The 24422-nt window shown below is 37.9% G+C and overlaps 1 protein-coding gene across 6 annotated transcripts in view; it reads right to left on the bottom strand.

Moving 5' to 3' along the window:
- LOC129283152 (alpha-mannosidase 2C1-like) overlaps positions 1 to 24422 on the bottom strand; it is a 42630-nt gene that overhangs the window by 7321 nt on the left and 10887 nt on the right. For all 6 annotated transcript variants that reach the window (XM_064114820.1, XM_064114817.1, XM_064114822.1 and 3 more), the window contains exons 2-21: positions 21297 to 21417; positions 19951 to 20106; positions 18674 to 18770; positions 17527 to 17618; positions 16560 to 16737; positions 15923 to 16112; positions 14450 to 14556; positions 13111 to 13314; positions 11877 to 11993; positions 11408 to 11503; positions 10023 to 10114; positions 8416 to 8593; positions 7681 to 7851; positions 6724 to 6819; positions 6094 to 6280; positions 4497 to 4701; positions 3703 to 3810; positions 2434 to 2587; positions 1991 to 2134; positions 360 to 469 (exon numbers count right to left, since the gene is read on the bottom strand). In XM_064114820.1, the coding sequence (XP_063970890.1) occupies positions 360 to 469; positions 1991 to 2134; positions 2434 to 2587; positions 3703 to 3810; positions 4497 to 4701; positions 6094 to 6280; positions 6724 to 6819; positions 7681 to 7851; positions 8416 to 8593; positions 10023 to 10114; positions 11408 to 11503; positions 11877 to 11993; positions 13111 to 13314; positions 14450 to 14556; positions 15923 to 16112; positions 16560 to 16737; positions 17527 to 17618; positions 18674 to 18770; positions 19951 to 20106; positions 21297 to 21412 (2798 nt within the window). In that variant the 5' untranslated portion in view covers positions 21413 to 21417. The remainder of the gene's footprint in view (positions 1 to 359; positions 470 to 1990; positions 2135 to 2433; positions 2588 to 3702; positions 3811 to 4496; positions 4702 to 6093; positions 6281 to 6723; positions 6820 to 7680; positions 7852 to 8415; positions 8594 to 10022; positions 10115 to 11407; positions 11504 to 11876; positions 11994 to 13110; positions 13315 to 14449; positions 14557 to 15922; positions 16113 to 16559; positions 16738 to 17526; positions 17619 to 18673; positions 18771 to 19950; positions 20107 to 21296; positions 21418 to 24422) is intronic.

Below are 24422 nucleotides of genomic sequence, written 5' to 3'. Positions count from 1 at the left end.
CACTGTATGAAGAGCGAACTGAATCACTATGACCTGCAGGTTTCTCCTCCCGCTTTTTATAAATGATGGGGGGGTTGGAGTTTTTCCCCCAATATACAAGTAGTGCATATTGTACAAAGGTGGTGCCTCTCCTCTACAAGGGACCTCCATTAAACGTCCTATCCGAGGGAAGTAGTGTTTTCCAATGTCACACTGCCTGCATCTATAGAACAGGGAGAGGCATTTACACACAATACTGGCTTCAGTCATCCGTCCAGATGGACTTGAACCAACGACCTTTCATTTGACAGGCAGATGCTAAGCAACAGAGTTAACTCGCTCCCTCATAAGACCGTCCATCAGCTTTACAAATTACTTACAATGAGATCCTCATGACATTCTTGATGACAGAGTGTCCGTACTTGCAGTCGTTGAGGATGGCCACGCCCCAGTCATACTGTGATAAATTGATCCACTTGTGGCCTACCACCTGAAGGGAAAATGTCAAAAAATGCTTTTAATACATGTAGGCCAGATGGTGATGGTTGACCAGGTTGTGGTTGTGAATGTTCACCTGATTGTTAAGTATGAATGCTTGTGAGCAAGCAGGCAACCGGGGGACCGAAGACAGAATATCCTATCTGAGGGACCTATTATTAAATGCCAAAAGCCGTAACGGTGATGGACGGTCTTATGAATAGGAAAAGACATGATCACCGATATCAGCTTCTGGGTCTGGCTTCTTAGGAGAGCGCAACCTAGAGAGAGAGACAAACAATCATTAATGCATTGTGACTTAAAGATCAAGTCCCCCCAGAAAAATGTTGATTTGAATAGATAGAGAAAATCAAACTAGTATAACACTGAAAATTTGATCAAATGAAGGAGCGAGTTAGCTCAGTTGGTTAAGCATCTGCCTGTCAAATAAAAGGTCGTGGGTTCAAGTCCATCTGGACAGATAACTGAAGCCAGTATTGTGTGTAAATGTCTCTCCCTGTTCCATAGATGCAGGCAGTGTGACATTGGAAAACACTACTTCCCTCGGATAGGACGTTTAATGGAGGTCCCTTGTAGAGGAGACCCACCCCCTTTGCATTTTTTTTTTCTTGCACAACCTCAGTAAATTTGTTTCTGGGCCCAATATTCTCTGACCAAACAAGTAGACAATGTGACCCATATTCTCAACTCAGGCTTACTTTAAACACTAGGCCCGTATTCGGGTTGAACTTGGACCATGGTCTAACTCTGTGCTAAAATTATGGGAAGCCGAAAATGTCAGAATTTTGTTTACATTGTATGTTTCTTAAGTTCACTGTGTTTTTTTTTTCTAATTCTTGAATGGAGAAGACACTATCGTTTTTACCCTTCCCAGGCAGTGAAGAATGATTTGGCAGCCAAATGAGCAGAAACATTGAACCTTTAACATTAGAGATTTATGCCACAATTGGCTATCCATAGTTAAACCACAACTTTAAACCAGAGTTTAATTTAAACCCGACTTGAAAATTTGGGCCTATGCTAAAGAAATGGTTTAACTATGGATAGCCCATTGTAACACAACTATCTAAAAGAATGGGTTGAATTTATCAGCTTATTTGGCACTTATCGGTCACAACTATGTGAGAATGATTAATAAAATATCTTTCTGCATCATCAGAACGTGGAGAAAAACTTTTACAAAAGAGGTTTCAATTGTACCATGGTAAAAACCATGCAGATTTTTTGTACAAAATTACACATATTTCATCGCGTACACTCAGAAAAATACAAGTAAATGCGCGCTTCTGGCAAAGTGCGCTAAACAGGAGGCACGATAATACAAGAAATCTGCATGATTCATAAATTTGTACCGTTACTACAAATGAAAACTCAATAAAAAAAAACGGGCCAAGAGGTGTTCAATGTAAACAAAGTCCTGTCATTTTTGCTTCTCGTAATGCTAGCACTGACTTTCGACCATGGTCTTGGATGAACCACCAATACAGTGTTTGTAAAACAAGCAGCAATTTACCTCATATCTGGCCCAGTCCCAGGAAGTGTTCTGATGGGTTGGTCTCTTGAGGTGGCCATACTGGATGTCAAAGGTCGCTTCAGGAGAGTGAACGTTTACAGGGAACTCCACCTTGAGGAACTTGTGAGATTCGTCCCAGTGAACCTGATGATGATGTTTTATGTTAAAATAAAAATGATTAATGATGATTCCGTCATTTCTATGTATGCAACTTCATCATCACTATCATCATCATTGTCAACATCATCACCATCATCTACATGTTCATCGTCTTCATCATCATTACTATAGTAATTGCCATTTTCCTCAACAATAGTTTTGTATGAAACTTTAACATCATCAACATCATCTAGATCATGATCATCATCATAATCATAATCATCTTCATCATCATCATCCACAACATCATGATCGTGTCTAAATGTAAGTTCCCTCAATGATACCTTTGTATGGAACTCCAGATACTGGGAATGAGCTCTGAGTATGATCTTCTGTTCAATGTAGCTTCTCTCACTGATCTTGAGTTCAACCTTGAGAGAAACTTGGAGAGGGTTTGTCTCTACAACTTCAATGGATGTACACTCATTCACGGGCTTCCTGTACAGACAGAATATGTAAATGAATTGATAGATTGAGCAATTATTTGTCTGCTGATTGGCTGGTGTACTGGTTGATTGACTGTTTGATCGGTCGGTCGGTTGGTGTTTTGAATGATTGTTTGGTAGATTAATTATTGATTGATTGGTATATTGATTGGCTTGTTTATTGGTTGTTTAAGTGAATAATTGATTGATTTATTGATTGTTTCGTTGGTTAATTGTTTGCTTAATTTGATCAGGCACCCACTCAAAGTAAATCTTCAGGTAAACTCACAAAATATCCTGTAAAACACATTCATATTTCAAATCTCCAAATCATAACTTTTTTATGGCATTAGCATCTGTTATTACCTAGCAAAGACTTGGAATAGTAACAAGATACATTTTGAAAGATTTACAAAAGCTAAAGACATGCTTTAAAGATACCAGTTGTGGTAACGATCTCAAAATGAGTTCAAACAGAATCCAATAAAATTACCACCCAAGTGTCTGTATGTATGAATAAAAAAACATGTGCCAAATAGTTCTGGGAGAAAATGCGTGATTGCCAAGAAATAAGCAAAGTAAGCACTGAATTCCATCAAAAATTTCGGGTATTTTTCGAAGCAATATTAGTACACTGTCCCACATATGCCTTTTTGTGTTAGTTATATCATCTGAATTATCGGTAATTTTCAGCTAATATTTCAAGATTTCAAAAAGATGAGTCCATTTCAATGTACCAGGTCTAGATCTAAGATAATATGGTGGTAATTCACCTTGATTTTAATGCTCTCATGACATAATGGTTTACTGCTATTACTTTCGTTTACATTTAATGCGGAGCGTTGTGGCCAAGTGGATTAGTCTTCTGACTTTGAAACAGAGGGTCATAGGTTCAAATCCCAACCAGGGCGTAATTTCCGTCAGCAAGAAATTTATCCACATTGTTGCTGCACTCAGCCCAGGTGAGGTGAATGGGTATCCGGTAGGAAGAAATTCCTTGAATGCTTGAGCGCCTAGGCAGCCCAGCTAAAGCCGGGGTAATAATAATAGCAGGGCCCGCTGGGAGAACAATTTCCAGAACTGAAGTGGCTTCCCTGGGTAAATATTATTACCTACATGTACATTCACCTTGTTTCAAGATGATAATCCATCACATCCCATGCATCCCAAAAGAGAGGTACATCATCAAACATCACAAACTGGTTGCCATAGTTACCACCATCAGGGATGACATCACTGCAAATAGAATCAACAGCAAGTAATTTTTGTTTTAATCTAAACAAGGAAGATAATAACATTTGGCATGCTTGAGCCCTGTAAAAAAAAAAATAATAAATTAAATATCTTAGGAGTGAATTTCATATATTACTGATCAATAATTTATACAGAATGTGTATTATCATCATCACCATTGTCATATCTTTATCATCATTGTCATCGTCATCACCATATCATCGTCATCACCATAAACATCATCATCCTCATCGATGTTGTGTGAGAAAACAACAAGAATGAAAACTCACGGTTTCTGGTAGACAGGTTCAGTTCCTCTGCTCTGCCAACAAGACTCGCACAAGTTCATCTGCGTCAATCTTCAGCAGGAGTCTACAACCCACCAGGTGTTCGTTCCAAAACTTTTAACCATCCTCAACATCATCATCATCATTATAATCAATATCGCCATCATCATCATGCAGTGTGAGAAAACAAGAAGAATGAGACTCACGGTTTCTGGTAGACAGGTTGGATTCCTCCAGGCTTACTCAAGTTCATCTGGGTCAATCTTCCGCAGGAGTCTACCAAGGCCACCAGATGTTCATTCCAAAACTTTTAACCATCCTCAACATCATCATCATTATAATCAATATCGCCATCATCATCATCATCATGTTGTGTGAGAAAACAAGAAGAATGAGACTCACGGTTTCTGGTTGACAGGTTCGATTCCTCCTGGCTTACTCAAGTTCATCTGGGTCAATCTTCCGCGGGAGTCTACCAAGGCCACAAGGTGTTCATTCCAGAGCTTGTAACCGTTGCTGACGGCTTCAATCTGAGCAGGGACAGGAGTGGATGATGGGGTGCACTGAAGAACGGTTGACACCGACATTGCGGGAATGGTTACCATAGCTACAAATCAAACAAAAATCATTTCTCTCAAGCAGTTTGATTTACAGAATTGGAATATGTTGATGATAAAGGGCTTGTAACCTTGAACAGAAGGTTTGATCTGAGCTGGAAAAAAATGGCTCCCTGAGCACTTGTGAACACTGACATGGCAAAATGGTAACCATAAATACAAACATAAACCAAAGAATTTACATAATTTGTTAAATTGGTATAAGTGCAAATGGTCAAAGTGGCAAGTATTCTTGCAGATCATTCACAGCTTTGGTCTGGAGATGGACAGACTTTGAAGATTTGGTACAAGAGGGATGAGATTGTATAAACAGAAATGAAACACAACGCAACTTGTGGTATCGATTTCAAAATCATTCTTTACAGAATCCAAACAAACGACTACCCAGGTGTCTGTATGTTTGAATACTAATATGTGCTAATGAAAGAGTTCTCTAAGAAATTCTGAAGTTGCTGGGAAACGAGTAAAATAAGCATGAAATTTGAGCAAAAAATGTCTGGTCTTTTTCCGAACTATATAGAATGGAGCAGTGTGGCCCAGTGGATAAGTCTTCTGACTTTGAAACAGAGGGCCGTGGGTTCGAATCCTAGCCACGGCGTAATTTCCTTCAGCAAGAAATTTATCCACACTGTGCTGCACTCTACCCAGGTGAGGTGAATGGGTACCCAGCAGGATTAATTCCTTGAATGCATGAGCGCTGAAAGGCAGCTCGAGCTAAAGCCGGGGTAATAATCATAATAACAACACGCCTCGGAATAGAATATTTATAGATAGATGGCGCTATATAAATGCCTACGCACTGTCCCATATGTGCTTATCTGTGTGCAGTGATCTTCAATGTGATTTCACAAAGTTCAATAGTGTAACTGTACCAGATTCCACCAGATTTGGATCAACGATGACATAGTGACAACTTTGTATTTGTTTTTTAAATCAATGTTTACTACAACTCCTTTTCATTTACGTGTATCGTTAACATCAGGGGCGGTTCCAGGATTTTCCAAAAGGGGACACACATTTTCCTGAGGAAAGATTTGACAAACCCAAAAATAAGGACATTTCGTTCATGAAAATATTTGACAAGCAAAAAAAAAAAAGTCTACACTTTCAAAAGGGGGGGGGCACACTTGTGTTTTAATGGCAATTTTACATAACACATTTTAATTGTGCCTCTCAAAGGGGGGGGGGGCAGGGGCTGGCTGTGCCCCCCCCCCCCTGGATCCGCCAGTGGTTAACACCTAAAAAGGCACACAGTTGTTTATCGATACAAACAGACACCTGGCACATTTTGGTTTTACATGTAGTGATTATATACACAACTTTGAAGAAAAACAAAAAAATAGATTTTGGGATGAATAATGAATAGAACTTGCTCTACTCACCAAAGTTGTCCTCTTTTTCAGAACCACTGGCCACCTTCTTTGCCTTCTTGGCCGGTGAAGGATTATCGCCGCTTGACCCGGAAGTGTTTGACATTGACCCCTGGCCCAGGTCTATCACCTCTGTGCGCTCCCAGCTTAGATGGTTACATATGACCTTTGACCCAAGCACAGAAGAAGACTTTCCTCCCTGCAAGACACAATGGGGGGAATAAAGTTTAATATAAAATGAGCAGTATTTAAACTGGTTTCATCTGGCTCCAATATAAATCAATGTTACTAAACAATCTTAATCATGCAATCGGCATGAACTTTGAATATGAAAATGAAAACAATAAATAAATTTTAAAAAAAGGAAATATAAAGTAATTAAGCAAGTACAGTTTAAGTGAATACATAAAGAAACAAACAGACAAATAAATAAATAAATAAAAGAACAAAAAAATAAATATATAAATACATAAATAGATGAGCAAATAAATAAATGAGCAAATAAATAAATAAATAAATATTAATAAATAAATGAATGAATAAATAAATAAATGAATGAATAGATAAATAAATGAATGAATAAATAAATAAATAAATAATAGAAAACAATTAACAATTTCTTGCAAATTTTTAATTTCTGACCTTGATATTCTGGGACAGTGAGTTGATTAAAATAATTTTCTCCAGATCCAATTCCCTGCTCAAAGCTTTCATGTCGGTAACAGCATCTTCTACAACCTAGGGGACAGAGGGTGAAAATGGTCAAGATATTCGCCAAAAAAGATTTGATTTGTTTCTATTTCAAGCATCTTCAACCACTCCATCATTCAAATCATCATCACTGTCTTCATCATCACCACTATCACCATTAGTATCATTATCATCATCACCATTATCACTATAATCATTATCACAATCATCATGATCACATTAATCGCAATCATCATTACAATCATCATCATCATCATTAACACAACCACAGCTACCACAATCATCACCATCATAACCTTCATCATCATCACTGTCATCATGATTAACGATGATCCTAATCACCCGCACCTTCATCCTTACCATCATCACAATTGCCAATATCACCATTATCATCATCATCATCATCAACACCATCATGTCTATGAACATCATGATCTGTATCACCATCAACATCACCACGATCATCATCTTCATCACAAATCACAATCATCACCACTATCACCATCATCATCATTCCCATCAACATCAATCTATATCATAATAATCATAATTATCTTAATCATCACCATCATCATCATAAATTGTCTAACACAATCATTGTTATGAACATGTTGATCAATATCATTACCATAATCGGCTTTATCATCATCATCATCATCATCCTCATGCTCATCATCATCACCACCATCATCATCATCATCATCATCGTAGCCACCACCATGATCATCATCATCCACCTACCTCCCTGATGCAGCTCCCTGGTAGAACATCATCATCATCATCATCACCATCTCTACATCATCATCATCATTATCATCATCCTCATGCTCATCATCATCACCACCACCATCATCATCACCACCATCATCATCATCGTCATCAACCTACCTCCCTGATGCAGCTCCCTGGTAGAACATCATGGAACTGATGGAGGAGAAGTCGTTTCCATTTCCCCGAGATGGTTTCCTGCGTCAGGGCTTCTTTACCAGCGGGCTGTAGGGCTGAGACGAATTCCGTCTGCTGCAACTTGTGCTCTAACTTCCTATTTAGGTACTTGATCTATTGTATATGGAGGGTTGGAAGGTGAGAGGAGAGAGGGGAACAGGGAGGGAAAAGAGGGGGGCATTGAGGGGAGAGACAAACAGACAAGCAGAAAGAGATACAGAATCACAAAAGGGAGATATGGAGAGGGAGGAAGGGGAGGAGTGAGAAAGAGAGAAAGGAAATAGCAGGGAGAGAGATGAGAGAAAAAAATATCAATACAAATATACATGTAAAACAGAAACTGCAAATATCATTGAACACAACAACCAAGAAGTACTAGCAACAAGGGCACATCTTTTTGTGCTTCAAAGTACCTGCTGATCGAATCATACGATTAAGCTCCCCTATCAAGCCAAGTGGATGAGTCTACATCACAATCCCCTCTCACTAACAATGGCACAGTCCATTTAGAATATAGGAGTGTACATGCATATCAAACATACGGGCACCTGTGTGAATGTATCACATACATGTACAGTAATTTACCTCCCTATCAATTCAAGTGGATCAGTCTATATCCCAATGCCCTCTCAGCAACGATGGTCTATTCCATTTAAAAAAAAGGGGTGTTTATCTCACCTCTGCCTGTGTAGTGAAGGTTCCCTGGTGAAGCTCAAGGTATAACTCCCCTTGCCATGTGCAGAGGTTGCCGCCATCTTTCTCCACGGTTGAAAAGAATTCCTTTGGCGTGGATGGTTTGACCCTTGGGATGCCGTCTACATCTTTAAGTCTCTGCATCCTCTCTAGCATATCTTTCCTGTAACCAGGAGGTCAAATGTCAAAGGTTAAGATTATATCAAAATCGGGAGAGTGTTTCATGAAGCATCTTGTCAATGGTTTTTACTGACCAATTTGCTCTGAGCCAATCAGATGCAAGGATTTCAGTAGCTTATAACATTTTGTCATTGAAACTTACTATTTATTACATGAAATCAAAGATACTTCAAGGGGAAGATCGGACAGTACAAAGATCGCGCAATGAAACGCTTGAGAAGAGCGCCCCACAGTGTTGAGTAAGTAACAACCTTTTTTTACCTTTGCGTATTGCGATATGGTTGTGTACAAAACATATGAGAGAAATGGTGAACGGGTGAAGGAATAGACGATTCTTACATTTTAGAATTGTTTTTATTCAATTTTTTTTTTCTTAAATCAAAGATGAATATTTTTCAGAGGTTTCTGGGTAATAAAAGGTGGAATTATTCCCATGCGCCACCCTTGAGCCCTCTCCAAAATCCCCTCTCTCATTTCCCCCATGTTTCATACACAGTCGCTGCTGATGTGTAAAGGTTTACATGTACTTACTCAACGCGAGTGGGCGCCCTACTCTCTGAGCAATAATCAAGCGTTTCAAAAAATCGCTGAAGTGTCCGATCTTCCCCTTGAAGTATCTTTGATGAAATGCACCGATGGAGGATAAAGGTCAAAGTTATCATGCAATATCATTATTATTTTTAGAAACTTTTTTTTCTTCAGTAAGTTTGACTGTCAACATTATACCAGTCAAAATGGTCAAGGGACTGTATTCCTAAAGACAAGAGGATTTAATCTTTATAAGGCAAGCAATCACTTTATAATTTCCTTCAGCAAGAAATTTATCCGCATTGTGCTGCACTCAACCCAGGTGAGGTGAATGGGTACCCGGTAGGAAGAAATTCCTTGAATGCTTGAGCGCCTAGGCAGCCCAGCTAAAGCCGGGGTAATAATAGCAGGGCCTGCTGGGAGAACAGTTTTCAGAACTGAAGTGGCTTACCTGGGTAAATATACCTATATTATTATTATTATTATAATCACTTTGTGTGGAAAAGCCAATCCAAAATAAAACATCATTATATAAGGTTTTTTTTCTTACATCTGTTTAATCTAAATGGGATACAAAAACATATAATAATAGGCATTCATATAGCATCTATTTATCTAGAAATAATCTATTCCGAGGCGCATTGTTGTTATCATTATGGTTACCCCGGCTATAACTCAAGCTGCTCAGTGCATTCAAGAAATTAATCCACATACAAAATGCTATTTCAATATTTTAGGGCTAATCAACCTTTGCCCGATGTAAGGCATATGTATGTGTGCAAACATGTTTAACTCCAAATTCATACATCTGTTCAATCCATATGGTACACATGGCATTCAATCATATTTTGTAATCACAGAATGAATAAAGTGGGGACACTTACGTTGGTCCACCGCCTCCATCACCAAAGCCATATAGCATCAGACTATGATCAGAGCGTCCTTTGTCTCGGTGGTTTGTAGCATTCTTTAGACACTATACATGTATAAAGGACATATTTCATGATGAAATGTGCAACTGAATAGATCTTTAATTGTCTTTAACTGAATAGATCTTTAATTGTCTTTAACTGAAGCAATGTACATGTATATTAAACCAGGAATGCATACACTTTTTACAATTCAATTCGGTGGACTCACAATACAGTGCGCCATCTATCGGTTGCAGCGAACAGGCCAAATTTCTCACTTTGGGGTCGACATTGCGTGCAGGCGCAGGCAGGGCACGCAGTGCTAGTGCTTCAAAAATGAAATCCATATGGCAAGAATTTACCAAAAAGGGTCAAAATTTCGCACAGAAATATGCGGGCAAATTTCTCTCCTACCTCCATGGACCCAATTTAATAGCATATCCGGTCAAGCCGCGTCGGCCAGCGCTGAACATTCGCATGCATTCACTTTAGTACTAACACGTACAACAGATGTCAACTTTTTCCCATGATGCATTGCGAATAGCGGCCTGTGTAGTGCAACCGATAGATGGCCAACCATATTATGAATCCACCGAATTGTTCGCCAGGGTCAACAATCGAATAATCGAATAGTTGAGGATGATTGGATCAATCGCCGTGAAAATCAAATGTCTCACATCAGGGTCCCGTCCTACAAAGAGTTGCAATTGATTTGAACCACAAAATGGACAGCCAGCAACATCAACATCTAAAATGCATATTTGTTCAAAATATTTTCTAGATACGATGTACATGTATATTCATACATTCATTATTCTCTTGAAGATTCAGTATAATTCTCTTTGTGTACTTTCCTGGAGAAAAAAACTATGGTACTGATGGATTTCCATACAGTTGAGATTAATTGGATCAATCGTAACTCTTTGTAAGCCAGGGCCCAGTAACCAATATCTGGCGAACATTCGATTAGTGTAAAAAGTAGTATTCGGTTGCCAATTGTTAGTAAAAAGATACAATGTACCGATTGTTAAAGAGTTTTACTCTGAGGCTTACTAAACATACATATACATAAACATCATACATGCATATATAACAGGTACTTAGTGCTGCACCAAAAATATGAACGAAACGCTTTACCATGAACTAATAATAATAATCAAATTACATTAAACAGCACTTTAAAAATGTATCTACGGGGACAGGTGCCTGATCTTAATACCCTGTTCACCCACAGTTTAAGGAACTTGCCCAAAAGGTACTCCGGCAGGCTCACAACTCAAAAGGTCTCTAAAAACACTAGGCCTAGGCTTAATAAGATGGAAGTATAGAATGGAGAAAGAGAATGGAATTCAACTGACCTCTTCAACTTTGACCCTAGCATGGTATGTGTCCGTAGGAGGGAAGTGTGCAAGACACTTGGTACCATCTATACCCTGCCACCAGAAAGTATTGTGCTGTAAAAGAATATAAACAAATTACTCTGTAAGCATGACATGAGGCAAAAAAACAGATTGATTCAATATTATGACAGGTTGCTTTTAGAGGTTAATGCGATAATTGCGAGATTCAAGATATCAAGATGATTGTTACTTCCTACAAATATGAAGCAACTAATCATTGACTGCTCTTGCCGAAAATTGAACTCCTAAGGGCAACTTACAATAGTGGTAACTTTGCAATAACAGTAATAAGCTGCATTCAGAAACATTGATTTTTATTGGCTGGTGAGTTCCATTGCAATAGTAGTTACCATAACGGCCAAGTAACACTAGTCGTTAGTCCTTTATAATAATGGGCCCCTGGTATCACCGACTTGGATTTACTTACAGGGAATTTATTGACGATACACCAGCTCATCTTCTGCGTAATGAACCTCCTCATTCCTCCTCCCGCTAGTATCTGAGGGAGCTGAGCGGAGTAACCAAAGGTGTCGGGTAACCAGTACTGTGATGAGAAGAAAATATTTTCATGAGCGTGATTGATTCTGCAGACATGCCAACTTTTGGAAATTAGAATTAGGGAGGCACAAATCTCGACCCTTATGGCCCACGTCCATGGCCTGGCCGGGGGGCAATTGAAGACCTGGCTTGGTAGATGCTCTCTGGTGAAATCTGAGCCTTATTATGCAATAGTTGACATGTTTAATAAATGAAATTATTTCCATTAAAAAAATATATATATTACATTAATTACATTTTATTTTATTTTTTTATTTATTCATTTATTTCTTTAAAAATTATCGGATTAAAGGTGTTGACAGTAAGTAAGGGTATGAGTTTTTATCGGGAGCCTATGTTTTGTAGTGAAACATATGCTTGTCAAATTTCTCGGGACCAAACTGACCTATATTTTGTAGTTAAACACTGATTTTGTTTTGCTTGTCAAATTCCTCGGGACCATAATGAACTACATTTTGTAGTGAAACCTACATCATACATCAGCACCCCCTGCCAAACTCTTCCTTGAAAAACCTATGTCCATACAGAACCTGCCTCACAAAGATTCCCAGCGGTTTCTCAGATGGGAAAAAGATCGAACCAATCAGGAACCTTCTACCTAAAGCCTTGACCATCTTATAAATAAATGGATATTACTATTAAGCCAGCTCTTAGTTCTGGGATTCTGCACATGATCTGAAGATGGTCATTTGTGTTAAAATGACATGTACGTGTTTTAATTCAATGAGATAAGCACCAATTTTTTGTCTTGATTATTCACATATTCTTTGAATTGTTTTTTATTAGATCAACAAAAAAAAACAATGCATCCACGAGCGACTGGTCTTTCACACACAGCCAAGTACGTATGCTAATGCATTCAAAGTACAAATGCAACAAATACCTTCATAGAGTGTTCGCTGGTGTGCTATTCTAGTCACATGGTATATGCAATTTCTGCATCCTGCTATGTAAGGCAATGGCATGCTTTCATAATAACTTGCTCTGAAATCTCCCTATCATTATGAAAGACATAAAAGGCCATTTGACCAAACTTGCCCACGAGGTAACTACGAACTGGTCTATTATATAAAGTAAAAAAACTTAGTATCCCTTTCCCATACCTCTGTACAATAACTCCCAAACTCTTCCTTGAAGAACCTCTGTCCGTACAGAACCTGCCTGACGAACGATTCCCCGCTCGGCAGATTACCGTCCATCTCCACCCAGCATCCCCCTACAGGGATGAAGCGCCCTCTCTTGGCCAGCTCTTGTATCTTCCTGTAGAGCGATGGGTAGTCACTCTTCACCCACTGATATTGCTGGGCCTGGCGATAATGATAATATTCATGAATATTGCATTATTAAGAGATCTTTTCATGAGATTTACATAATTAGTAGATTATTGCGATGTAATAGAGCATAGATACCCAACAAGACAAAAAGAAGGTCGACAAGTACATTTACCAAAATTACGGACTACTCAAGGACAATTCTCTCTATCTTTCTTAGGAAGTGATTACTGGAATAATGTACCAATAGCCATCAAACTAAAAGTATCCAGAAACGATTTCAGGAATTCATTACAAAATCATTTATTAAATCAATAACTTATCATATTGCTCTGTATATAACATAAAATGTTACACTCATAATTTTATTTTGTTTTTTTGTAGTTGTTGTTTTTGTTGTGTTTTAAAAAAAAACATACTTTAAAGTTCAATATTCGCCTATATTACTAATATGTGTAGGGGCCAGGCTCGACTAGCACTTGTGCTATTTTCTGGTCCCTTTTATCAGCTCTTAACATATACATGTATGTTTCATTTCTGTAATATTTATATGCATGACATAATAATGTAATATGTAAACATCTGTAAATATGTTGTTATCGTTGGTGAATAAATCAAATCAATCAATCAATCAATCAATTATTAAAGAAAGAAACTTGAATTGCACAATGAGTCATATTTCAAGCCAAGTTTATGTACATATATATTTAGAAACAAGGTTTGTATATGCCTAATTATTTTTTAATTTCTAATAATGCTATTTTTTTCAAATGTTGTAACTGACTGTAATTCTGTTCTTTAAAATTTTGAATATCTGGAAATGCTGAGAAATACCAGTACTGACTGCACAGAAATGTTGTTTATAGTGCTAACAATGCGCTTACAGAGGCCCTGTTACAACTGGTAATGTGCCAGCGATGCCTAATGTTTCAACACTGCATTACTTACACATTGAAATAAATGTTTTGACTTCACAATTCGAAAGATGTGAGTGGGCTTACTGTTAGCACTCTGTTATGCCAAGAACGTTTCTGTGCTGCCAGCACAGATTGTTAAACCCTGAAACGGCTGGGGGGGGGGGGAGCGGTTATATCATATTCCCCTCAAGGCGAGTCAATACTCTTACATGTAGATATGGATTAGATCTAGAACTAGAACTACTACCTTTTACCTGAGAGAAGGCAAAGTTAAGATCCGGGTAGTCCTTAGCAAGACTTAGGACATTAGACCAGGTCCTGGCTACCTTCCTCTTGGTCTCTGCATAGGGCCAAAGCCAGGCTTGGAATAAAATACAATTTATACTTGTTAAACTGCAGAAATAACTTGTTAAAAGGCAGAAAAATAAACGAATGTTGCAAGATTAAGCACTGGACAGAGACTGATGGAAAACCATGACATCCAACCTCTTTAAAGAGAAGGAACAGTGGTAAGGTAAGGTAAACTTCCCACTGTGATATTGATATCTAGGGTGGTGAGACACTGGGACATCGGCAACTGCCACAACCCCGCCCCTCCCCCCACCATAATATCAAAGAATTGAATAAAAAGAGAAGACAAAAAAGAAAGGGGTTGAAACAAAAAGAACAGGTTTAGGGGCATGTGAATCAATTGTACCCTTTAGTCAATTTTGAAAAAATAAAATATGGCACCAGATTTATGTCATTTAGATTGTCTTACCTCTCCCCCTAATCATAAATATATCCTGGCACGTCCCTGAACAATATAAAAATGACATTGAATAGAATCCAATAAACTGACCACATAAGTGTATGTATGGGTATTAAAATGACTCTGGTAGATGTTTAATTGCTAAAAAAAACCATGGGGCAATTCCATAAAATATGTACGTCCGACCCCCTATACGTGGACCTTCATGAAATTTTCCGTCTTTGATTTCTTGATCTTTTGACAGTCTGTAATGTTCTCAAAGGACCATGACTTGGTCAGTTTATGAAGTGAACTAACACTTGAGAAAAATGGGGGTCGGACGTACATAAAGGTTGATCATTTTATGGAATTGCCCCATGGTAGACTTTAAAGGAGAATGAAACCTTTAGAACAAGATAGTTTGTGTGAAAACAGAAAAATCAAAGAAATAGATCAAGAAAGTTTGAGAAAAATCGGACAAATAATGAGAAAGTTATGAGCATTTGAATATTGCGATCACTAATGCTATGGAGATCCTCAAATAGGCAATGCGACAAAGATGTGTGATGTCACTTGTGAACAACTCTCCACATTACTTAAGTATATATTTCACTTAAATTGCCTCTTTTATCACATCTATCAGTAGATCATGTGTTCTTTCTATAGGAAGGCATGTAATAGACTTTAAAAGAATACATCATGGATATAGAGTTTGTATCACCATAAGAAAAAGCAAAAAGAGGCATTTTGAGAATATTTTATAGTCCATCAAAGGGAAAGTTGTTCACATGTGACATCACACATCCTTGTCGCATTGCCAATGGGAGGATCTCCAAAGCATTAGTGATTGCAATATTTAAATGCATATAACTTTCTCATTATTTGCCTGATTTTTCTCAAACTTTCTTTGTTCTTATTCTTTGATTTTTCTGTTTCGACACAAGCCTACTTGTTCCAAAGGTTTCATTCCCCTTTAAAGGAGGGATGAAAAGCTCACCAGAATCTATATGAGCATTGGCTATCGCATGGATGGTGTGAGCTGAGTCTCCATTCTTTTCCTCAAGGAATTTCCTGCAGATATCTCGAGCAGCCTGGTAGGTCTCAGGCTGATCGGCCGAACAAGCATTCATCATCCGATTGACGGTGTAGAGAGCCTGATATCCACGCTCTCGGTCCTCAGGTAAATACTGGAAAGAAATGGGGAATTGAAACGTTTACCGGTATCAGCAGAACAAGGTTCACCATAGGCGTAAAGCAAACTTGATAAAGCGCTACAAGATTCAGAATAACCCTCACCCATTTTACAAGATTCGCCACTCCCTGGGGAGTATTCCAGCTATGGCGAGCAGTTTATCCACATTTTTGTCCAACAAGTTATCAGACCCGACAACTTTCCTTGACTTTGATTGGTTGAGAAGCAATGTTACTATGATAAATGTCGGATAAAACAAGAGGTTGTCGGATTAAACATCCGACAAGTTCTCTCCCAAAGCACTCCCTGGCCCCAAGTACATGTAATTACTCACTATGATTCTATGAATGACCAGCAACCTGGGTGGATAATAATAGCAACTGAACGGAACTGCATGCAAAAGAAATTTGTGTAATTTCAGGGGCAGTAGATGTATACTGACCTTAACCATATCAACCAATACTTCAACGTCCATCATCAAGTCATAAGCATCACGGTTGAAGAGAGCAAGCTCAGCTTGAGACAGAGTGAATGTACTATCTAGTATCGGTGCATCGATCAGACCATTCCCCGCTCCCAGGATCTTATTACACGCCATCTCGATGTACAGGTGATCATATCTAGATCGAGAAGAGAGAAAGATATGAATCCAGGGCCCCATGTTACAAAGAGTTACGATTGATACAATCAATTGTAACTCTATGGAAATCCATGAGTGTCATAATTTTTTCTACAGGAAATTTTTTTGGACAAACATGCATTTTATATTTTGACTTTGCTGCCTTTCCATAGTTGCGATTGATCGGATCAATCGCAACTCTTTGTAAGATGGAAATCCATCCATACCATATCTTTTTCTACATGAAATTTGCACAATCTCCTTAGTTTAAAAAAAGAGAATCACACTGAAGTTTACAGAGAATGATGAATGTATGCAAATACATCATATCTAGAAAATATTTTGAACAAATGTACATGTTAGATGTTGATGTTGCTGGCCGTTCATAGTTGTGGTTGATCGGATCAATCGCAACTCTTTGTAAGACGGGGTCCGGATATCCGAACACCCAAGTGCAGCCATTAGGATCTAATCATGTTGGACTATCATCCTTCAATTCCAATTTTAAAAGAAAATGAACATGAAAAATCCATATTTTATTGTTCTGCACAGCATCAGATCGATGTTACTCTAATCCCTTAAATGGTTGAGTGCAAAAACAGGGTGGCAGCAACTCCCATCATTTAATGTGTTTTGGTCTGATGCGGTAGGGCCTTGAACTCCCCAAAGCCCGGTTGTGAGGTGGATGCTCTACCAAACTGAGCCAACACACCAGGATTGACCATTAATTTAATTTTTCTGGATTATTTCTTTGTTTGAATTAGAGGAAACAATCATTTTGTGTACTTACTTTAATAACGAGCTATGTGGACGGGTTAGGATGAAGCTGGTTCGATCATCTTTATTTAATCCCTGAAGAGGCTCTCCTGAAGGGCTCCAGACCTATAAACATAACATCAACCAAAGTGAGGTTACTACTATCATAATGACAGTGATATGAACTGTGCAATATAACATAACATAACATAAACCAAAGTGAGGTAAACCAAAAATAATGCACCAAACTGGGGGCATCTTGGTCTAGTTGGTATCATGACTCTCGTCTTTCTGAGGGACGTGGGTTCAATTCCTAGCCATGGCATGTTTTCCTTCAGCAAGGAATTTACCCACGTTGTGCTGCAATCAACACAGGTGAGATGAATGGGTACCCGGCAGGAAGAGTTTCCTTAAATGCTTGAGTGCCTATAGGTAGCCCAGCTAAGGCCAAGATAAAAATAGCAGGACCTGCTGGGACAGGCACAGATGCAGGGGGGGGGGAGCACAGGGGGCCTCCCCCCCCCCCCTTTTGAGAAGCAAAATTACAATTTTTAATGTAAAAATATACCTTTTTTTGCCCCCTTTTGGAAAATTCTGGATCCGCCCCTGCGCTGGGAGAACAGTTTTCGGAACTGAAGTAGCCACCCTGGGTAAATATACCGTTATTATTATTATCATTATTAAACTGTACAATCGGGTTTGATGACCCATGTATATCAAAGTGCAAGAAATTGAAGCAGGCAAGCACATTTTCAGTAGACTGTATGCCGGGACTGTATGGTGTCTAATTTTCAAGCATATGGTCAGATCTAATGATCAAACTAGGAGCCTGTGACACAAAGCTTAGCATTTATTGTAGAAGAATATCTTGACAATTGCTTGCATTGACTACAATGTTACAATCAATCATAAAAATCAAGCGTACGATCAATCGCTGACCTTTGTGTTAGGGGATCCAGATCATTGTCAGATGTATACCTGAGCCAAGTTTGAAGTTGATCCGTTAACGGTTATTACATGTAGGTCGATCATCATGAGAATGAAAACAGAATGGCTGGACGGGCAACCAAATACCATAATGACTCTGCCCTCCGACAACCCCATAAGGTAGATGGAGGCATGACCATTAGAATGAGTATCATTGTGTAGCTTAAAGAAAAATTATCAAAACAAGTACCTACCATTGCTTCAGAGTTTGAGTTCCAGAGAAGGTGGACCTCCTTCTTGTTCCATGCCTTGGGAATTTGAAACTGGATGCGAAACCAGTGAGTCGCCCACCTGAAGAAGAGCAAGATTCAACAATTTTGAAGTAATGGAGTTTTTTTTGCGGTAAACAGCATATATGTAGTCCTGAAAAGGATATTTGTTTTATCTTTCTTGGTTGTTTAATAGCTCTTAAAAGAACTGTTATCGATGTTTCGAATAGCCTGTTCTGGTCGTCATCAGGAATGATGATCCACTTGAATACTTTGATTACCTTGAAGTTTTTCATTATCAACCAACCTGCTTTATACCCAAGTATTCAAGTGGATCATCATTCTTGATGACGACCAGAACACGCTGGTCGAAAAATCGATATTAGTTCTTTTAAGAGATATCAAACAACCAAGAAAGCAAAACAAACAGGCCATTTTAGGACTACATACATGTTGTTTACCGCACAAAACCTCCCATTATTCTCTCCACCATGAAAACCTTAAGTTAGAGGTCATCATGACATTTGCTCCCGCGAGAATGGTTTATTTCCGATTGGTCTTATGCCAATTCGTCAATTTCCCAACTCGTCTACTATCATTTGGTCTACCATCAGATAGTCCACGATCCACATGGTCTAATTGCCATTTCATCCACTCACCATTTTGTCTAATAACCAGTTGGTCATATTGCCATTTAGTCCATATACCATTTGGTCTAATTGGACTAGGTGTTTATTTGGCAAAATGAATGAAAAGAAAATGGTCTTTTTAAAAGCAATGAATAATGCCAGTTGTGATAACAATCTAAAAATGAGATCCAATGGAATAAATAAACACATTCTTGTTTGTATGAAGTTTTCAAAAAAATGCCAAATGATTCTAGTATTGTTTAATTGCTGAAAAATTAGCAAAATACCTGACATTTCATCTAGATTGAGCAATAATAAAACAACACACTGATTCAAATTTGCTTATTTGCATTGATGATTTTCAATGCGATGATTACTTTTTTAGTTTTAATTTTATTATTTCGGAGCTGGGTAAATGTCAATATACATGTACTAGCTTGACGTTTAAGCTAAGCTAATTGTTGCAGCAAACAATAATTCTTTTGAAAGTATTTCACCGTATTATAATAGATCTAGACCCAAGTGAAAAACATTTACAGAAACCTAAATTTGTGAAATCAGAAACTTCAGCTAAAAATAACAACATTGAAAATCAACACAGATACATGCAGCACTGTATTGACTAGAACTTACGTAGGACCATAAGATGACCCTGGCTTGACTACTTCGGCGGCTGGGTACTTTGACTTGGAACTACCCGAATTCCATGCCTGAGTTGCCTCGCCAAAGGTCACCCGACCATTGACCTTTCTGTGAGTGATGCGCACAGGGTGCTTTTCTAGAAAGAGCCTGTATTTACAAAATAAATAAAATCATAACCATGACAATGTGAGAATTCTGATTTTTAATCGTAAACTTTGCTGGATACATGCAAACATTATCATTATAACGTGGAGGAGGTTTACGGTTCACCATGTGTAATATGAAGAAGGGAAGGAAATACAGGCAGAAAGATTGGAATGGAAAGACGAGATAGAATGAACAGAGAAAATTAGAAGTATTCTTTTCTTGAAAGTGAGTGAAGGACTGTAAACCAGATGAGATGAGCTGAATATGGCTTGAGTAGCGATGGTTTGAGTAGTAGCAGGTTGAAGTGAAGAGAGGTTACTCGACGTTTCGGGCAGGTTGACTGTCCGTAAACCTTCTCCACGTTATAAACTCCACCATGCAAACCTACAAAGATCATTATCATTATAATAATAATCAAGATTAATTTAATTGTGTATAATAGATTAAACATCTCTCTGTGCACTTTAGAGAGTATATTTTTATAAATTTTAACATTATCTACCATGCAAACCAGGCCTGATGCAAACCAATACAATTCTTAGATCCTAGAGTTCCTGGAAACATATTCATCATATTCTCTTTTGAGCATATTTACCATGCAAATTTAATCATATCATAATGCCAGAGGCATTGATTGAAAGTGATATGAAATCTACATGTATTTCTTACCATGTCTGTGATAAGTTGTAAATATGAAGCCCTGAAAAAATGCACATGGATAATCACTGTTTAGTGCTCTAAAAAAGTGATTTAAAGTGACAGGAAACATCACCCCAATTTCATTCAATATGCTTCACTTGTTAAAATTAAGACCCCCCTGCATCAAATTATTAGTAGATGTAGATGTTGATTTATCAGTCATAAATGTCTTGAAGGTATGCACAAATGATATCCAATTTTTGAATTCCTTTCTTTTTTAGAATCTATAAACAATATTAAATACACCACAAAGCAACAATCAAGGAATATTTTTTGAAGAGTTGGCCTTATCGTGAAATAAGTCACCTCTCTTCTCGTGTGTGTCGGTGTGCGTGCACTTGTTGTGTATCGAGTCAATGGGAGTTGAAAGAAGTCACCAGCGCTGAGAAAATAAATGGCAGTGAATGGACTGGTGACTTAAACCAGGATAAGGCCGAAGAGAGCCGTGATGTTATCAATGTCTTTCGCATGTACTGTAGTTTAATACTCACTTTCCATACAAATTACAATCCGTGAAGTAGGCATCTGATATAAACTTCTCAGCTCTTTCCAGGGTGCACCGTTTACTCTTGAGAGGAACCGGGGCTGAACCAGACTCAGCCATCATTCAATCTGAAAAAAAAAAAACTCAGTCCTATTATCAAGGGCCAAACGTAATGCGCTAGACAACCTCAAAATTGCCATTTTGTCCACTCATCACATGGTCTACTGTACCTTCATTGAGTTTAATGCCACTCCGCCAATCAACATTTCGTCTAACAACCATTTGGTACAATATCCATTTTGTCCAATGATCACATCGACTAATCACCAGTTTGTCTACATGACCATTTCTTCTCATAACCATGCAGTTGGTCTTATACCCAATGACTTTTCAATCATTTCGCCAAATTAACATTTAGGCCAACTAGACCAAAATAGCTATTGGACCAACTGGTTATTAGACGAAATGGTGAGTGGACGAAATGGCAATTAGACCCTGTGGATAGTGGACGAACCGACGGTTGACCAAATGATAGTAGATTGGTTGGTGATTGGACGAATTGACATGAGACGGATTAAGAATAAACCCAGACAACCTGGGCATCAAGGATGTAGTAAAGGCCAGCCTCAAGGTCACATTTTGCCAGCCTTGGCCTTGGCCTCAGGCCGAGCTACCTGTACAAAGTCTATGGAAGGTTTTCTCCACTGGCCTTGTGAATCTGAACTACCTGCATCGACTATATCCCCTAATGGGCATAACAACATGGCTTTTTACTTACCTACATGTAGAGCTGAGGTGAAACTATATATATACTCTCACGATTAGCATTTGACAAATGACTGGCAGTGACATTACATGCTATGGGTACGGTACAGCAGACTTAGAAAGCACTCTGCAAAAGGGGGCGGTTGCTTTATGTACTGTATTTATATAGACAGATCTTATTATAGCAAAAATATGGAATTGACAAATACTGCTGTAGAGACCCCATTTACATGGAAAAATAAATCATAAGTAGTACCGGTAATTCATCAGTTTAGTCATCAAACAACTTTCCTACTTTGGCATTGGGAGAAGGTTGCTTTGGATATATTTTATGTAATTTTGTGGAAATAAATGACATGAAATGAAAAGTCCCATCAATTGCAAAGGTTTACTCCAATTCGTCTAATGCCATTTTGTCCATTGCCAACTCGTCTACTAACATTTGGTCTATCATCAGTTCCTCTATGGTCTACTTTAATTTAGTCTAATGTCATTCCATCTAATAACCAGTTGGTCTAATAGCTATTTAGTCCATATACCATTTTGGTCTAATACAATTAAAGTGTTAATTGTGCAAACTGAATGAAAAGAAAATGGTTATAGACCAACTGGTCATTAGACGAAATGGTAATAGACGAAATGGTGTTTAGTAGATGAAGTGATGATTGGACAAATGGTTATTGGACAAAATGGTTGTTAGACAAAATGTTGATGGACGGAATGGCATTAGACTAAATGAAGGTAGACCATGTGGTGAGTGGACGAGTTGGCAATTTACCAAATGTTGCAAAATAGGGTTCTTAGTTCCTACAGTAAATCAATCATGCCTCACAATCAATTGTAATTTACTGCTGGTTTGCTTTTGTTGTGATAAGAAGTGTAAACGTTGTGGTGTAGCGGTTCTGACTCTCGCCTTGTAATCAGAGGGTCGTTTGTTCGAATCCCACCATGGCCTAGCGTCCTTTGGCAAGGCGTTAATCCACACTTTGCCACTCTCCACCCAGGTGTTAAATGGGTACCCGGTAGGATGTGAAAGCCTATATAGTATGCCTAGCAATTGAGTCTTGGAACTCTTGTTGGGATGCTCCCCAGGGAGTGGAGAAGGTGCATACATTGTATGCGGGCATGCAAGGATCCGATGACCGGGGTAATAATATGTCTGTAGAGCGCTTAGAGACGTCGTTCTGATGTATTAAGCGCTATATAAATGCGGAATATTATTATATTGATCTATCAAGCAAGACCAGAAATTTGCAAATGATTGAATTTCTTGCAATACTCCTTAAAACCTGTTTTTAAATTGTCTTTGAATTTTCAAATGAGCAATTATGTTTTGACCCATTTACAGTTTTTACAATATAACTTTAAGAATCCAGGATATAATGGGAATATATAATTATGCATATTTAAAGAGTGAATTCATTTTCATATTTTTTCCAATTGAGAGAGTGTAATGATTCTCTTCAACTACAAAAAAGAAATATGCAGGCATTGTATCCAACAAAGTATATATTTTTTTTAATTAAGGACATATTCACTGGTTACTGATAGCATTCTGGGTAAAAACAAAGTGCCAAAGTGTCTCCTAAAAGGTTTGTAACAAATCAGGGAATAATTTTGCTTTCAAATTTGAATAGCATTTTTTGGTCATGAGAGAAAAGCTCTCAACTAAGTAATTTACAGTCCTGTGTAAAAATATGTTATACAAAAGACTTTATGCAAAGCAGTCTTTAAAAAATTGAAAAAGGGAAATTATTCCCTGCGAATAATGCACAATAGTTAGCTCTGGAGATCAGAGCAAAAATCCACCATTACAGATACATGTACATGTATGTATCGCTACTACATTCATAATTATCTAGAAAAAATACTTCATAGAGTAAAATACAAATGCGAAGAGGGTTTGCCTCTGATCTGCTGCCTTCTGGAAAGCAAACATAATTTGTGGTTGCAGAGAGCGATCGAAACAACCATATCTTGCCTGTACAAACATGTGCGTACAAACTTCAGAAATATGCTTAGCAAATGTAACAGGTCATCACACAATGGATTTCACAGAAACTTTATTTGATAACAAGGCAAACATACATTGGAAGAGAATTAGCAATAGAGATATATCTCTTCAAATGATAATGTAAGTTTGGAAGACAGAGTCAAATATTAACTAAGAGAGAGCACCCCCCCAAATAAAAAAATAATAAAATAAATAAATAAGTATATATATATATATATATATACATAAAAGAATAAATAAATAAATATGAAAATAAATTCAAATAAGTAAATAAATGAATAAATAAATGAATGAATAAATAAATAAATAGGCCGAAATGAATTTTGACAAAATGGCCGATCGAGACCAAGGCTA

The sequence above is a fragment of the Lytechinus pictus genome, unplaced genomic scaffold (assembly GCF_037042905.1).
Source record: "Lytechinus pictus isolate F3 Inbred unplaced genomic scaffold, Lp3.0 scaffold_20, whole genome shotgun sequence".
NCBI lineage: Eukaryota > Metazoa > Echinodermata > Echinoidea > Temnopleuroida > Toxopneustidae > Lytechinus > Lytechinus pictus.
The sequence above is the reverse complement of the archived record's forward strand: the minus strand, read 5'-3'. Positions and strand labels throughout refer to the sequence as shown.